The sequence below is a fragment of the Macaca nemestrina genome, chromosome 13 (genome assembly GCF_043159975.1).
Source record: "Macaca nemestrina isolate mMacNem1 chromosome 13, mMacNem.hap1, whole genome shotgun sequence".
Classification (NCBI taxonomy): domain Eukaryota; kingdom Metazoa; phylum Chordata; class Mammalia; order Primates; family Cercopithecidae; genus Macaca; species Macaca nemestrina.
This window is the reverse complement of record NC_092137.1, coordinates 107,989,036-108,007,022: the sequence shown is the minus strand read 5'-3', so window position 1 is coordinate 108,007,022 and position 17,987 is coordinate 107,989,036. Positions and strand designations below refer to the sequence as shown.

At 49.5% G+C, this 17,987-nt stretch overlaps 1 protein-coding gene across 1 annotated transcript in view; it reads right to left on the bottom strand.

Annotated features, from left to right (window-relative positions):
* Positions 1–17,987, bottom strand: part of LOC105472039 (uncharacterized) — a 40,156-nt gene that overhangs the window by 16,512 nt on the left and 5,657 nt on the right. The window contains exons 9-19 of the mRNA XM_071076114.1: positions 11,550–11,698; positions 10,322–10,438; positions 8,745–8,872; positions 7,991–8,135; positions 6,941–7,073; positions 6,469–6,630; positions 4,982–5,108; positions 4,431–4,642; positions 3,437–3,599; positions 3,133–3,212; positions 40–200 (exon numbers count right to left, since the gene is read on the bottom strand). Coding sequence (XP_070932215.1) covers positions 40–200; positions 3,133–3,212; positions 3,437–3,599; positions 4,431–4,642; positions 4,982–5,108; positions 6,469–6,630; positions 6,941–7,073; positions 7,991–8,135; positions 8,745–8,872; positions 10,322–10,438; positions 11,550–11,698 — 1,577 coding nt within the window. The remainder of the gene's footprint in view (positions 1–39; positions 201–3,132; positions 3,213–3,436; positions 3,600–4,430; positions 4,643–4,981; positions 5,109–6,468; positions 6,631–6,940; positions 7,074–7,990; positions 8,136–8,744; positions 8,873–10,321; positions 10,439–11,549; positions 11,699–17,987) is intronic.

Genomic DNA, 17,987 nt, shown 5'->3' with positions numbered 1-17,987 from the left:
GGCTGCTCCCCGGGTGGCAGTCTGGGGATGGGGGCTGACCTGGAGTCCCTGGAGCTGCTGCGCAGTGGCCCTGTAGAAGGCCAGGGCATCACTCCTGTGCTTGCTCAGCTGGGACGCAACATGAAGGTTCTGGTCCTCGAGCTTATCGTACAGTGTGCGGATGCTGAAGTGCTCCAGGGTCTGGGACAGGAGCGGCTTTCCTACAGGAAGAGGCCTTGGACTGAGACTTCAGGATGAGGAGACCTTGGGCCAAGTGGTGGGCTCAGCAGCTTTCCTGTTTCCTTCAGGGCTTTGAAGGCAGAATGGGCAGGTGGAGGAGGGGGGAGGCCCATCTGCAGGAGGGGCCAGCTCTGGGGAGGGAGTCAGCACTGCGGGGTGAAGGTGGGAGGAGGCTTGATGGAGGCAGAGGAGGAAGGAGGTCTCCAGGTGTAGGAGGTGGCAGGATGGGTGTGACACCAGAGCTGGGCGGCAGCACTGCCTCACACTTTGCTGAAAGTGAGTCTCCCCATCTTCATCCTTGCTGGGGAGGATGTTTGCTGGGTTCTCCTGGGCTTTGTTTGACTGCCTTCCCCTGATTTCCCCTCCACCTGAGTTCCCCTCACTGTCCACCCGTTCTCACACATAGCAAAATGACAAAAGTAAGTCCCTCCTTATCATAACTACCTTAAATGTAAATACACTGAAGTCTCCAATAAAAAAACAGAGATTGGCAGAATGGACAAAAACACATGATCCAACACATGATCATAAAAACACATGATCAACTTTGTAGATTTGCTGTCTACAAAGTCTCATTTTACATTCAAAGACACAACTAGACTGAAAGTGAACAGACAAAGATATTCCATGAAAAAAGTAACCAAAAGAGAGCAGGGATAGTTATATTAGTATCACACAAAATAAACTTTAAACAAAAAAAGTTTACAAGAGACAAAGAAGTACACTATGTATTAATACTAATGAAAGGTTCAATGCAGCAAGAAGATATAGCAATGATATGCATGACACACTGAATGACAGACCACTAAAATATGCAAAGTAAAAACCGTCAGAATTGAAGGGAGAAATAGTTCTACAATAATGGTTGGAGACTGCAATATCTATGTATGTATGTATGTATGTATGTATGTATGTATTTATTTATTTATTTATTTTTACTTTAATTTCTGGGATACATGTCCAGAATGTGTAGGCTTGTTACACAGGTATGCATGTGCTATGGTGGTTTGCTTCACCTATCAACTCATCGTCTAGGTTTTACGCCTCACAGGCATTAGGTATTTGTCCTAATGCTCTTCCTTTCCTTGCTCCCCACCCCCTAACAGGCCCTGGTGTGTGATGTTCCCCTCCCTGTGTCCATGTGTTCTCATTGTTTAACTCCCACTTTTGAGTGAAAACATGCGGTGTTTGGTTTTCTGTTCTTGTGTTAGTTTGCTGAGAATGATGGCTTCCAGCTTCATCCATGTCCCTGCAAAGGACGTTAACTCATTATTTTTAATGGCTGCATGGTATTCCATGGTGTATATATACCCACTTCTTAATAATAGAACAACCAGACAGAATATAACTAAGGAAATAGGGGACTTAAACACACAATAAACCAACTAGATCTAACAGACATACAGAAAACGTTACCCAACAAAAACAGCAAGCATATTTTTCTACAGTGCTTATGGGATGTTTTCCAGGATAGAGTATATGTTAGGCCACAAAATTAAGTCTTGATAGATTTAAAAAGATGGGTATCATAAAAAAGTATCTTCTTTAACGACAGTGAGATGAAGCTAGAAATTAGTAATTGAAGAAAAACTTTAAAATCCAAAAACTTTTGGAAATTAAACAGTACATTTTAAAACAACCAACGGATCAAAGAAGCAATCACAGGGGACATTAGAAAATAATTAGAGATGAATGAACATAAAAAAGCACCACCTACCAAAACCCAAGGAGCACCAAGGGGTATAATGTGTACCTATAAATATTTGTATCGTAAAACAAAAAATATCTCTATGAACAACCTAACTTTACAACTTAAGCAACTAGAAAAAGAGGAACAAACTTAAATCTAGCAGAAGGAAGAAAATAACAAAGATGAGAGCAGAGATAAACACAAAAAGAATAGAAAAAAATAGAATCAAAAGTTGTTTCTTGGGAGAGATGAACAAAATTGACATATCTTTAGCTAGATGAACTAAGAAAAAAAGAAGGAGACTCAAATTACTAAAATCAGAAATGAAAATGAGGACAAGTCTACAAAAACAAAAAAGGATGATAAGAGTACTGTGAACAACTGTATGCCAATAAATTAAGACAACCTAGACGAAATGGACAAGTTCCTAGAAACACAAAACCCACCATGACTAAATCATGAAGACATAGAAAATCTAAATAGACCTGTAACTAGTAAAAGGATTGCGAGGCCAGAAATAACCCCTTCCAGATACAGTCAAATCACCTTTGACAAGGAACCCAAGACCCTTCAGGAGGGAAAAGGACAGTCTTTTCAATAAATCGTGTTGAGGGAACTAAATATCCACATACAAAAGAATGAAGTTGGACTCCTTCCTAACACTATACACAAAGATTAGCTAACATGGATCAAAGACCTAAATGTATGACCTAAAACAATAACATTCTTAGAAGAAAACACTGAACAAAAACATCACAATATTGAATTTGGCAACTAATTTTTGAATTCAATACCAAAGACACAGGCAATAAAAGAAAAAATTTGCAAACTGAATTTCATGACTTAAAAAACATTTCGTGCATCAAAAACCGCTATAAACAGAGTAAAAAGGCAACCCACAGAATCACAGAAAATATTGTCAAATCATGTATGTGGTACATAGAGAACTCTTAAAACTCAACAACAACAACCACAAAAACCAAACAACTTAATTCAAAACTGGACAAAGAACTCCAATAGACATTTCTCAAAAGAAGATATACAAAGGGCCAATAAGCACATAAAAAGATGCTCAATATGACTCATCATTAGGGAAGAATGCAAATCAAAACTACAAAAAGATGTCATTGTATATATATGCACCTAGTAGCATACTTACTATCTAGTAAAAGGAAAATAACAAGTATTGCTGAAGAGGGGTTGACTGCACACCAGCATGGTACCTGTACCCCGGCTCATGGCCTTCTCAGAGTCAGCTCCTTCCCCAGATCCCCGAGGGCCAAGGTCTTCATAGAACGGGAGGCTAAAAGGAAGAGCCAGCCTCAGTGCCTAGAGACAAGCGGCACTGCTGAACCCCACGTGGAGCCCACATCACAGGTTAACTCTAAAGAGCATCTGTCCCAAGTCCACAGGGTCAGGGGGAGCTTGGCCAGTGCCCAGGCTCCTGGGGAGTGGCCAGACCCGCCACAGCAGTCCCCGGGCTGGGCCAGGGCTGGGCCTGGTGTGTGGGGGGAAGGGGGGACTCACCTGTCCCTAAGGATCACATACTCAGCAGGCACCTGAGGCTGTCCCAGGCTTCTCCACCGAGGCTTCCAAGCCTGCATGGGGCAGGCATGGGGCAGCGAAGGACTCAGCAGGAGGCCCAGGCCCGTCAACAGCACAGTCGCCAAGCCAGCAGCCAGCAGCACCCCTGGGAGGTGGGCGGGAGAGGGGAATGGGACTACATGGTGGCCACTCAGAGCCCCTCCAGGCTGCCTGGGATCGTGAGAACTGCTGTTTTGCATTTACCTCAGTGGCCCTGGCCTCCGCCCTGCTGCCCTTGCAATTGAACTTGTCACAGCTCCCTTCCTGCCTCTGGGCTTTATGCCATTAGTCTCCCGCTGGGAGGCCCTCCCCACTACCCTGTGCCCTTCCCTGTGAGGACCCTCCTGGGACAGTCCCGCATGAGGCCTGTGCTCTGAGTGTATGTGTGCGTGCATGCATGTAAGTGTGTGTGTGTGTGTGTGTAACAGAGAAAGAGTTGCTGCCCTGCACCCAGGGCTCTGAGTCTTAGCTGTCAGAGGGATGTGTCCTCTCGCCCATTGGGCAGGCCCCAGCCTAAAGAGCTCAGTACAGGTTGCTGACCTCTGGAGAAAAGAAGGAAGGAAGATGGGAAACCCACACTGGGGGCTCGTCTAGGGTGTCTGTGTGATCCTGACTCCACTCAAGGACGCTGTCCACTGGGGCAGCTTTCAGGACCAATGGAGTATGAGAAGTGGGGAAGCAGAGGCAAGAAAGGAGGCCCCAAATGGGAAAAAATTTTGCTTGCAAATGAAGTCCTAGGTCAAGGACAAGCTGCACCATGCCACTGTCACTGTGGGCATATCTGGAGTTTGGAGGCTACACCCAGAGCCTCAGAGAGGGCTGACACATACTAGGCGCCCAAGGCCTCAGACAAGGCTGACACACACTCAGGGCCCTGTGGCACGGCACTCCTCCCTGTATGCTCCAGTCCTGGCTGCTATGTCCTGTCAATCAGTACCTGTGATCACTGCCCAGTCTGGGCGCAGGTTTGGCAGCCTGTGCCTGAGGACGCCTTGCCTGCCCAGCTGATATGGGGATGAGGGCTGCACAGGGGACAGGCCAGGACCACAGGCCACCCCCTCCTCCTTCACCAGCACCACGGCCAGACTCTCTGGCTGCCCATTGTCTTGAAACGTGTATGTGCCTGGATCTAGGAACTGGTGGGCAAACCTGAGGAGCAGAGATCAGGAGTCAGAATGTGAAAGTTCACCTGGAACGGGCCGCTCACAGCAAGCCAGGTCTAAATGTCTCCCTGCATACGGAACAATGTGGTCCAGGGAAGCTGCTATAACCCCTGCTGGGCACCAGGAGGTCCCACCTGCCAAGCTCCCCTCTGCCCCGTGAACAGGAGGCCTCTCCTGCCCCTGGGCTCTGGCCTGGCCACCTGCATGGTCTGCAGTCTCCTGTGTTCTCCCATTGGCCAGTCCAGGGAGAGGCTGTGAGCCACACAGAGGAACCTCACCCCTTCCCCTCCCACCTCCCAAACTCCAGGGAGCTCAGCTGTGTTACCTTGAGAAGTTGAGGTGCGTCTCTCGCACCAGGTGGCTGAGTCTGCGGAAGGCCCCGGAGTCCCAGTGGGGGTTGCTGTTGAACAGATGCTGCTTCTGGTACACAGGGTAGTGGCTGGCCGAGCGGTCTGGGGGATGAATGCAGGGCTGGGCTGGGTTCCAGAGCCCGTCCCAGCCCCCGTCCTGAGCAACCCAGGTCCAGGGACAGACCCAGTATCCATCCTCAGAAGATGGATACATCCCAATTCCCTGAGGGGAACTGAGGTATGCTTCCCATGAGATGCCACGATTCACCCTGTCACACCTGTGATGGTGCATTTAATGATCTGGGTGCCAGGGCAAGCCCTCCTCCCTCTGCCTACAGAGGCCACTGGCACACAGAGAGCATGCTCTCAGCAGAGCCCCCAGGTGCCACGCCTTTCGTGGTGAGCACGGTCGATGCCCTGGCCCTCTCCCAAGCGGGGCAGCTCCTCTCTGCACCCGCAGCAGGCAGCATGATGCGGGCATGCAGCAGGCACTAAAATGTGTGCTGTGGAGTGGCTGAGTGAAGGGGGTGGCAGTGCCTCTGACTGAAACCCGGGGGGCCCGGCCTGGCAGTTCCTCCACACAAGGAGCCTTTAGCTGAGCACGGCTGTCAATCCTTCTTCCTGAGCCCCCAGCTCCTGACCAACACGGGGCTGCACATGTGGAGAAAGGGGAGGTGACTGGGTTCACTTCACAGATGCCAATGCCAAAGCTTAGAGGGGGATGGGGCTGCCCGGGTCCCAGAGGGTTACGGAGCGCACAGGCACCCTGAAGAGCTCATTTCCCGGGGTTCATTTCCCTCTTTGCTGCAGGTTGCCAGTGTTGGTCGAGGAGAATGGGAGGGAGCTGGGGTTGCTGAGGGCTCCAGGACCAGCGTTCAGTGGATGGAACGAGGATGCCATGTGTGGAGAGGATGCAGTCACAGCTGGGAGAGACGTGAGTGCCCCGTTCTCTCAGGGAGAAGGGATCAGGCCTGCTCTGCAGGTTCCCAGGGGTGGGGCCACAGCGAGAATACAGGCTTCAGCTCATCATGAGGAAGACGTTCCTTATCAACTGAGGCACCCAAAAGCAGAGCGGTCTGTGGTGTTTTGGGGTCCAGCCCTGCAGGATGACTGTATGGCACGGCTGGTGCTTGCCCCTGCAAGGGTCGCCGGGCTTTGGGAAGCTCTGGGAGGCCTGGGGCCCCAGGCAGTGGTATGCTTGGCCTGGGTGAGTCCCCACCGCCCTGAAGTAAAGAGGTGCCACTGCCGCAGAATGTCGGAGCAGGAACACCTGTCCCAACTCCCTGATTCTACACACGTGGAAATGCAGCCCACGGTGAAGTGAATAACTGGGGACAGCGCAGGTCTGGGATTCCTGCACTGACAAGGCCTGTTCTTAGGCAAGGCCACCCAGAAGGCCAGGGGAGGGATCAGAGGGCCCAACCCGGAGGGAGGCCGGTTGAGCTCAGTGGGCGGCACTCACTGTGGGGAAGAATATGAAGCTGGAAGAGGATCACGTCCCCTAGCCCCAGGCAGACCACGGGGTTTGGAACACGAGGATTGATGCCAGGGACCTGGGGGCCGGGCTGCTTTGGGCCTGAGGTCCGATAATGCCTTTGCAGCTGGGGGCTGGCTTCAGGTGGTCCTGGGAGAGTTGGGGAAAGGCCTGTTGAAGACCTGGGCTTGGGGGAAGGCCCGTGCTCACCCATCAGCCCCACCCGCGTCCCTTCCCTACTGGGCCCTCTCCATGCAAAGGTCTCTCCTTTGTAACCATCTGTGTCGTCTGCCAGATTCTCCCCTCTGGAGCACCTAGGACACAGCTGAGAGGTTTCTGAGGGGCTGCAGGTGGGCCCTGCAGCCTCCATGCTTTGCCTTTGCTGGGAGAATGCAGCCATGCCCCACATCCGCCACGCTCTCCAGGAAGGCCCGGGTTTGGTGCCCTCTCCTCCACTTACCGAAAAGAAAGGAGCTGAGCACATCTGCTCTGAGGATGATGAAGCCGAAGATGCCGTGGGGGCCAAACTGGACCAGACAGACCCTGGCGCTCCCTTGGAAGAACTGGTCTGGGCCCAGAGTGCTTGATACTTCCTGAGAAAATGCAGCATGAGATCCCAGGCCCAGGAGGAAGGGTGGCAGAGATGGACAGACAAAGACCCAGGTTGGGCCCTGGTGTTCCTTGGGACGCAGTGACAGCCACTCGCAGCCTCTCCAGTGTGGCCTCCTGGGCCCTGTTCCCCTCCTTATCTTCAGAACGCACCGGAACTCAATCCGAACCCTCTACTGGGTCACTGCGTGCCCTTTTCCCTCTACCTACAAACATCCTACTTAGAGACCGACTTGGAGAAATCTCCCTATCACCCCCAATCTGCTGCCCAGTCCCAAGCCAGACGATCCTCCATGGCCCTCCAGTGGCAGCAGACAGTGCACCACCCAGAACCTCATGGCAGATGCAATCCATGCAGGGCCAGCCTGACCCGCCTTCTGCATGTACTGGCCTGGCCTGGCCCAGGCCCTGGCCCCCTGCACCCTCTACCCCAAGGAGGCATCAAGGCCCTGAAGATGGCGGTAGCCACCACCTCGAAGGCCAACACGTGGCCCTGCCCTGTGGTCAGAGTTCCTGTTGAGAACAAGAAACCCAGGCTGGCTCCAGCAGAGCACACACCATTTACTGGGCATGGCAGATGATGCCTTGTATCCAGGCCTCACTTCACACATCTGTAAAGTGAAGCTGATGCTTTCTTGGGTCTCATTTGGCCTTTAAACAGAATGATTGACATTAATGTACAAAATACCACCTGCTACCTCCTTCCTGCCCTTGCCTTCAGCTTGCAGATTGGAAAGCCATGCAGATGGCAGGGCTGGGTGGGGAAGACCAGTCACCATGTGGCCTTTTCCCTCTGCCACCTGGTTTCCTTGACGTGGTGCCTGGGTGGCTCCATGTCTCCCGATCCCCACCCCAGAGTGGAGGGGTGGCCTCCCACCCAGCCTCCCTGAGCCAGGCTCACCATCTGGACGCTGTCCCCAGCCTCACTCTTCACTCTGAGAATCAGCTCCCTGCTGGGGCCCCAGGCCAAGGAGAGCTGGGGGGCCTGGGCCAGACACTGGGCGTCACAGAGCTCCTCCGCTGAGATAAACTCGCGGCACTGGCAGCTGCAGGAAAGGAGGGGCGAGGGGCTGTTCTGGTGGGTGCGGAGAGGATGCCCCGGCCCCTAATCCTTGCAGCCAAGGCAGGTCCCTCAGGAGGGATGGGTGGGTTGTCAGCCTTTCCCCAAGGAAGGCGGGCTGCCTGCTTCCTCAACAGCCATTGCACTTCTAATGGAGGTCTGGGTTGCACACTGCAGCTTTGGTGTCCTGCTGAGGCAGGTGTGGGGAGAAAGCTGCTCAGCCTGGAACAGTCCTGTTGATCCAAAGGCAACTGCTCCCTGCTCAGTCCACAAGTCAGCAGCAGGACTGGGGCTAAGGACAGAACTGGGGGCCCCCTCTGGGCTTAGCATGTGGTGGGACTTAGCTCCTGCACTTGGCTCAGGGGCCTAGACCCCACTGTTCCATGGGGCCAGCATCTCTTCAGCCTTGGGTGGCTCTGCCCTGGCAGGTGTTGGCGGGGCCTCCTGGGGATGCTGACCCAGGGAAGCTTCTGGAAGGAGCTTGCGCTTGGCTCAAGCTCCCATCAGGGCTGGGTCCACTGACACCCTTCAGGACGGGTCCTGTGGGGACAGTGAGGGCCTGCCAGGAGACGCTACATACTCTTTCCTCACTTACATGCCCAGTTCAGCGCTGAGCTCCCCACCCACCGGGTGGCAGAAGGAGGCGCAGTCATGCTGCTGCGGGGACACACACTCCCGGGTGGCGGCCAGGCGCACATCTCCAGGCACGCAGCGCTCGGCGACCTGCGGAGGGGTCGCAGGACAGTGTTGGCCCTGGCACCTCTGCAGGCCCAGGTGTGTGGCACTGTCAGCATTACAGAACATTCCAGAGACACAAGGCAGGGCCTCAGGGGAATGAGACTTTTCTCAGGAGGTCATTTACTCATTATGCTAAGTCTAGGGTTAGGCTTGAGGGTCAAGGGAACCCACAAAAGTAACAGAGGACAATGGGCTGCCTTGGAGAGATGACTGGGGCTCTAGCTCAGGACTAGTCAGGGATGGCTTCCTGGAGGAGGTGGTGGTGAGACTGGCTGTGAAGTAGGTGCAGGGAGGACACTGCAGTTTAGAGGTCAGAATGACCAGTGTTTCAAGAGAACAGGCTGCTCATCAGGGCCGGTGCAGACGGTCTACAAGAGGACACAGCATCAAGTGATGCCATTTCCATGACTCTCTCCTGAGAGCGTGGATCCAGGATAGGGGAGGACAGGGGAACTGCAGCCTCTCCCTGGGGGTTGAGTCAGGGATGCTACACCCCCATCGAAACAGCCTGAGTATTTAGGCCAGTGGTAGCCAAACCTGATCATGCTCCATCAAGAGTAAAAAATTATTGTAAAAAATTTATAGCATATATTTTACTACACATAAAAGATAGACTAAAATATAAATGAAAAATGAATGAGAAGAAAACATGAATATGGGTAGTTTGCATATTTTCTTCTGCACCCCAGGGCTGGTCACACCCACTTTGGGGTGGGCTGGGAGGCCTCAGGCCTGGGCTGCCCTCTGCCTGGGAGAAGTCCTGGTCTCTCGAGGATGAGGGAGTCTGCCTATTCCAATCAGAGATGAAGTAACCACGCCTCTGACTGATGATCTATCTGACCTCGGTGGTGAGCCCTGCCGTGGCTCCTGCGCTCTGTCCATGATCGCATTACTGGTCAGCATCTCAACCTCTTCAGGTGTGAAGGGGGCAGGTTTGACCCGCAGGGGTGAGGAGGTGGGCCAGTTGATGTGTGTCAGGCTCACAGGGCTTGGCGTGTGTCAGGCTCACAGGGCTTGGCGTGTGTCAGGCTCAGAGGAGCTATGGGAGGTTTGGGGCTGGAAGCCAGGAGGAGGGGGTGCTGGTGCTGCTCCGAGGATGTCCTGATCTCTGGAGGGGAAGGAGCCGTTAGGAGCTGCCCCAGCAACTCAGCCCTGAGGGAGGGAGGGAAGCTAGAGGATGAGACAGATGCCAGGGACTTGGTGTTCTTGGCTACTGGGAGGAGGGAGCTGTGTCCTAGGGCCTGTCGGGGGCCCTGGCTTTGGCCTCAGGCAGGGATGTCAGCATGAGGGACAGACTCCCAGGCTGACCCATGGGGCCGGCCCTTCACCCAAGCTAAGGGGCTCTCAGCTGAAGTTGCCTTGGTAGGGGGCTAGGTTGAGTGGGTTTCAAAGGTGCCTGAAGAGCTTGCGGAAGTGCAGACAGCTGGGTCCCACCCCTGGCATTTCTGACTCAGTGGGCCTGGCATAGGGCTTGAGCATGCGCATTTCCAACATATTTCCAGGCGATGCTGATGCTGCTGGTGCAAAGGCCCCGCTTTGAGAACTGCTAGGCTGGAAAGCAGCAGGATGCAGAGCCATTTGTGCATGCAGGAGCAGGGTCAGACAGGAAAGTCTGCTGGAAAGTGAGCGCCAGGTGAGTTAAGGCCCCTGAGGCTGCTGGAGGCCAGCCAGGGCAGGATGAAGTGGAGGGGCCAAAGTCAGAGGCTGGCGACGGCCTCCATGTGGCAGAGATGAAGCGGCAGGACACGTCCCCTTAGTTTTGTCCCTTCCCAGAGGCTGGGTCCCCAGCGTCAGGTAGAGCTGCCTAATCAGGGTGCAGATGAGCAGGGTGGGCAGAGAGTCCCTGAGGCTCCCGACATGACTGGGAGGGCCAGGCTGGCCTGGGGGTCTTCACTCTGTGGTTGAAATGTGGGATTGGGACTGACCCGTAACTGGAGACTTGGGTTCAAAGGGGAAACTTCTGAACAGGCACGAGCTGTCTAAAGTGGGGCCTGCAGTCGGTGGGTAGGAGGGATAAGGGGGATAGGGGGCTGTGCTCTGTCCAGGAGGGGCTGACTGAGCTGTGGGCCAGCACAGGGCTTTCAGCACCAAGTGGCTGATGGGATAAAGTGGCTCCCTCTAAAGAAGTCACTGCCTTTTCAAAAGTAATCCACTCCGGAGCCTCCAGACATGAAAGGAAGGGGCTCTGGTGGATGCTGCTGTGGGGCTGTATGCCTGGGGTGGGCGGGACTCTGTGCTTCTCTGCTGGTCTCCCAGCCACATGGAACGTGGCCCCTCCTGCCAGCTGCCCCAAGCACGGGCACAAGGCAAGGTCACCCACAACCAGGGGAGACTCTGCCCACGAGGAGCAAGCCCACCTGCAGCCTCAGAGTCCCCATGGGTGGCCCCAAATGACTCCTCAGAGTGTAGCAAGCTCTGCACGTGGAGTGGTGGGAGCACATCTTAGAATTACTCTCTAAGATGCTTTGTGATGCCAGCATCGTGGTTAGATGTTAAGGAATTAACTCCTTCTCACTTGCAAAAGAGTAATGCACCTGGCTCAGAGGACCAAACAGGAAACAAATACCCAAGTCAAAGTACCTGGGCGCAGCCCATCAGCACCCCCTGACCTTCCCCTTCCCCTACCCTTGTGCCTGCTGGTCTAGGAGCTGCAGGGACTCACCTGGGGCTGGCAGTCTTCATGGCCACTGCTCTCGTCTTCACTTTCCAGACACTTGTTGTTGAAGGACACGTGTCCTGCTTGGCAGATGCAGGAACCATCCGACTTCTGGAAGACCCTGTTCAGGCCCCGACATGTGCAGGTGGAGGCACCTGGGAATAGAGAAGTCCCTTGGCCTCACAGGTACCCAGGAGTGAGCCTGGCTGGTGGCCAGCTCTGTCCCTGTCCTCAGGGAATGTATGGTCTCAGTAGGGAGATCAGACACCGACCTTTACCACAGTTCTGACCCTGGGTGCCTTTATAGGGATTGAATGAGATCTTCTCAGTCATTCTCAACCCTGACTTTTCATGAGAAGCTTTTAAGAAACACTGATGAATAGACACTTCTCAAAAGAAAACATTCATACAGCCAACAGACACATGAAAAAATGCTCATCACTGGCCATCAGAGAAATGCAAATCAAAACCACAATGAGATACCATCTCACACCAGTTAAAATGACAATCATTAAAAAACCAGGAAACAACAGGTGCTGGAGAGGATGTGGAGAAATAGGAACACTTTTACACTGTTGGTGGGATGTAAACTAGTTCAACCATTGTGGAAAACAGTGTGTCGATTCCTCAAGGATCTAGAACTAGAAATACCATTTGACCCAGCCATCCCATTACTGGGGATATACCCAAAGGATTGTAAGTCATGCTGCTATAAAGACACATGCACACGTATGCTTATTGCGGCACTATTCACAATAGCAAAGACTTGGAATCAACCCAAATGTCCACCAGTGACAGACTGGATTAAGAAAATGTGGCACATATACACCGTGGAATACTATGCAGCCATAAAAAAGGATGAGTTTGTGTCCTTTGTAGGGACATGGATGCAGCTGGAAACCATCATTCTCAGCAAACTATCGCAAGAACAGGAAACCAAATACCGCATGTTCTCACTCATAGGTGGGAATTGAACAATGAGATCACTTGGACACAGGAAGGGGGAACATCACACACTGGGTCCTATTGTGGGGAGGGGGTAGGGGGAAGGATAGCATCAGGAGATATACCTAATGTAAATGATGAGTTAATGACGAGTTAATGGGTACAGCACACCAACATGGCACATGTATATATATATGTAACAAACCTGCACATTGTGCACATGTACCCTAGAACTTAAAGTATAAAAAAAAAAAAAAGAAACACTGGTGTTCAGGTCCCCTTTAGGCCTATTAAATAAAAATAGGAGATGAGGTCAGGACATCTGCCTTTTTAAAGCCCCTTAGGTGCTGGGCTGAGAACTATGGATTCAATGGACACCGAAAGTGAGGCCTCTTTTCCATCCATGACCCCACAAAGCTGTGTGGGACAGTCCTGCAGCACTGCACAGGCTGCTGCCTCCCGATGTGGGAGAAGTTAGGTCTGCAGAGACCAAGGCCTGAAGGGTGGAATGGATTTGACAGGCAAAGCTGGGAGGACAGGAAGGTGGGCAGTGGGAAATACAAGGTTTAGTTGGGAGACAAAAAGGGTCCAGGGGGATCTGTTCTCCTGGGAGAGGCATTGGGGCTGACGTGGTGATTGGGACCTGGTGGCCAACTGGGGTTCCTGCAATTCTGGCCTGTTTCCCACCGCTGAGGTTGGAATCTGCTCGGGGAGACTTGGCGACACACAATTAAAATTCAGCCCTGTCAGTGTGTTGCAGATTCCCACGCATATGCACATTCCACGTGTACATGGCACAGTGTCCAGTGAGCCCTCAGCAGGGCTTATTAACAGAGGTGATGGAAAGCTGGCATTGTTCTGCTAACGAACAAGAGAGAGAACTATTTCCACCATACAGAAGGAAGGGAGGTAACATAACAGGGACACATGGAGTTGTCTCCCCTAGTCTGGTTCTGGATGGTCAGGCCCTGTCTTTTGCAGGCTCCCTGCAAGACCGATGCACTTCTGTGATCAGGCCATCTGCCATGTCTTCTCATTGTCCAGGGCATTGGTTTCAAATCGGGTTTCTGGAGGCCTGTGGTTCCACAGAGGTGCTGCAGGGATGTGCTGGGTGAAGGAGAAACCAAATGGGAGCAGTTACAAGATCCCACCATTTGTTTAATCTGAGCCATCCTGCCTCACACGCTTTATGTTAATTCTCGAAGGGAGAATTCTTTTGAAAAAGTGTTCTATTGTTAAAGAACACTTCAAACAAAAGTCTGAACTTGGCCTGACATTCATGGCTGCAGAATTAACCACAGATCTGTATTACAAGTATCATTTAAAAAATATTTCCCCTCACCATCTCAATGCACCAAAGTTTCTCTCATCCTCAAGATCCAGCTTGTAAAAGAAAATAAAATTTCAGGGTCCTCTAAATTTATTATGCCAAAGGGGAAGTTAAGCCCCAGAGACAGAATCACATAGAGTGTTTGCAGTTCAGTTTCTTGTATTATAGATGAACTCACTTCCTCATTGTTCTTGTTCTGTAAATTACTAGGACAGACCAGAGACCAGAACTTCCCTGCTTCCAATCACTGATCTCTGTTATAGATTAACTCCTCCTTTATTGTCCCGTACCTAACTCAGACTAGACGGCACCCAAGACCCCATGACTATTGTATCTTCAGTGTAGAACGTTAAATATACCCTTCCTGAATGAAAGACACCACCTTGACTAATTAGATCACTGTAACTACACGTTAAGCCTTGAATAGAAAGATGTTGAAGGGAAAATGTTTAGGGAAGTTTAGTTTTCCCAAACTTTATATAAAGAATTCCAAACTTCTACACTGCAGAACTCTGACTTCCATTCTTTGGAATCTGGGCTTCCCAAGCAGCTAACCTTAAATGTTGCTCTCGAATAAACTCTCCTTAAACTAGATTCTGACCCTTTTGATTATTTTATGTTGATGAGTTTAAATATATACCTCTTCCATAAGTTCTCCTGATCCAGTCATGAAGAAGCAATTTCTTCCTGTTTTAAACCATTCAGACTTTTTGGGCTGCCTTCTTGCAGCACTCAACACTTCTGCCACCACGGGTGTGAATATTTTCCTTCTTCCTATTATACCTATCTTAGTATCTTCCACAGTGCCTTTGTGGAACCGACAATAGTGGGAGGTTAGTGTCTGTGAGATAACCTTAAAAACAAATTAAGTAAAAAGCTCTGTACCTCATTCTCAAAGAGAAAGAGGCAGTTTACAAAACTACATATGCTTACAAGATAAAAATAAATAAATTTGTACCTTTGACAATGGCAGGATAGCTTATTTCAGACCAATCCTCCTATGATGTATAACTAGAAAGGTGGAAAAATATGTAGAGAGTATCTGTTTGAAAAATGGAGGACGTAAAGACTTAAGAAAAACATCTGGAGAGAAGGAAAATCCAGAGGGATGTGCCCCACACTCCGATCTGGTGTTGCATTTTCCCTAAAGGCATTTGCCACTTCAAAGGTGCAGTTGAGAAGCTGGTGCTATGGGCTGGATGTTTCTCTTCCCTCAAATTCTTATGTTGAAATCCTCAACCCCAAGGTGATCATGTTAGGTGAAGCCTTTGGGAGGTGATTAGGTCATAGGGGTGGAGCCCTCAGGAGTGGGATCAGTGCTCTTATAAAAGGGGCCCGGAGAGCTCTCTTGCTCCCGGCTCTCTGACATGTGAGGACACAGCAAGAAGTCAGTAGTCTGCAACCTAGAAGCAGGCCCTCACCAGAACCCAAGCATGCTGGCATCCTGATCTTAGACTTCCAGCCTCCAGAACCGTGAAAAGTAAATTTTTGTTGTTTATAAGCCTTCCAGTTTATGATACTTTATTATAGCTGAACTGAGTGAGACAGCTGAGAAGATGAGCACGGCTTCAGGAGGTCTCATAAGGATAAGGGAACAAACATTGAATCCACCAAGAATGAGAGTCTCTAGTTAATATCACAGGCTTTCAACTGGAACCACTGACGGGTTACACCCTAAGACCTGACTGCAAAGAAACTGACTCTCTCAAGACATGGAGCCAGAACTACATTTGCTAAATCCCTGATGAATTGAAGTCATTTGTTCCTACTCTAATTGCCTCCTAGAATAAAAAAAAATTCTTCCCTGGAGGAAAGTAACACCATCCAGAATTGGAAATTTTCTCTACAGTTGTCAACAGAATATCTAGCATTCAATAAAAAATAACCAGACATCGGTGAAACCCCGTCTCTACTAAAAATGCAAAAAATTAGCCGGGCGTGGTGGTGAGCGCCTGTAGTCCCAGCTACTTGGGAGGCTGAGGCAGGAGAATGGCGTGAACCCGGGAGGCGGAGCTTGCAGTGAGCCGAGGTCGCGCCACTGCACTCCGGCCTGGGTGACAGAGCGAGACTGCGTCTCAAAAAAAAAATAATAATAATAATAACCAGACATACAAAACAACAAAAATCATTAAGAAATACTAATGTGAAGAAACCCAGACAATAGTTACACACTCTCAAGGGATCCAAATATTAAAGTTGCCAAACAGGACATGTACTTTAAACTGCCATTACTATGTTTGATAAATGATAAAGTGGAAAAGGTCAGCAAGGAATAGAGAACTATAATGAAATAGAAGATTCAATAGCAAAAATTAAAATATCAATAATGCATTTAATAGGACATTATATGGAACTGAAGATAAAATTAATACACTGGAATATAGGTCCAAAAAACTATCTAGATTGAAGCATAGAGAAAATTAAATATAAAAATGCAGAAAATAGTGCAAGAGACATAGTAAAAAGTGATAGCATGAGTAATTGGATATCAAAAAGGAAAGAATAAATATTTCAAAACAGAATGGCTGAGAATTTTATAAAATTGGTGAAATCCATTAAACCAGATTCGAGAAGTGATAAAGAACTCCAAATAGGATAAATCCAAAGAAAAACTACAGGAAGAAAACTTCAGTTACAGTCCTAAAAACCAAAGACAATGAGAATCCCTTAAAAGCACAAGAGCAGAAAGACATTTAACTATGAAGAGCAAATAAGACTAATATCAGAAAAAGAAAAACCAGAGGCAATGGAAAGATATTTTTGAAATGCTGAAAGAAAAAGTTCAAGATAGAGTTCTATACCTAGCTAAAATATGCTTCAAGAATAAAGCTGAAAAAATACACCTTTCAGACAAACAAAACATTACAAGATAAAGATTTTAAAAACCTAATAGCATTTACAACATAAAAAGTCCAATAATAAATCTAATGAGATACACACCATCTCTACCCAAAAAAACAAAAAAATCCCCCACAAAAATCTGCTTAGAAAAATAAAAGCAGAGATAAATAAATGAGAGGATAAGCCATGTTCAAGGACTAGAAGACTCAAAATAGTAGTAAGGTCATTTCTCTGCCAATGGTTCAATTGTTTCTATGAAATCCCTATAGAAATCCTGGCAGGTTCCTTTGTAGATACTAATAATCTGATTATATGGAAATGCAAGGACCATGAATAGCCATTGTTGCTGAAAAGAACACAGTTGGAAGACAGACTACTCGATTTAAGACGTATATGACTACAGTGATTAGGACAGGGTGATTCCTGTACAGGAATAGAATGCAATACCAGTGGAACAGACATGAGATTCTCAAACACACCTGCATGTCTATGAAATGTTTGATCAATGACAAACCTGGGTAATATTTCACGTTAGGTTCCATGCCAATTGAATACCTATTTGGGAAAAAGATATTATGAACCTTAACTCATACCCTATACAACAAATAAACAGTTTGCAGGAAATAAAAAAGAAGAGTATATCAACTGGAGTGGGACTTACTGTAGATGTGAAGAAGCATAATTGGGACACAGCCTGAGAAGAATGTTGTTTGTTCTGGTGCTCTGCCCAGAGGCGATTAGGGTTCCCGTTATGGGCTGAATTGTGTTTCCTTAGATTCACACACAGAAGCCCTATCCCCCAGTAGCAGTAACTATGACAGTAACTGGAGGTAAAATGTGACAGTAACTGGAGGTAGGGCCTTTTAAGCGATTACTAGGTCAAAATGAAGATGTGGGAGGGGCTCTACTCCAATGTGACTGTTGCCCTTATCAGAAGAGGACATTTGGACACACAGAGACACCAGATGCAGGCACAGAGAAAAGAGCATGTGGGAACACAGGGAGAAGGTGACCAGCTGCAAGCCAAGGAGAGAGGCCTTGGGAGAAACCAACCCTGCTGACACCACGACCTTGGACTTGCAGCCTCCAGAACTCTGAGGAGGTAAGTTTCTGTTGCTCAAGCCCCACTGTCTGTGGGATTTGGCTATGGCAGACAAACACAGCCTAGAGAGTTCCACATCACAGAGAATGGCTGCAATACCATTAACCTGGAAAAGGTTTTAGTGCTATCTAAGGGTCATTTCGCTAACAACATTACAATCACATGTCCAACCCAGTTAAAAATATACCCCTCAATAGCTGAAAAGCACACAAACAGCTGTACGTGA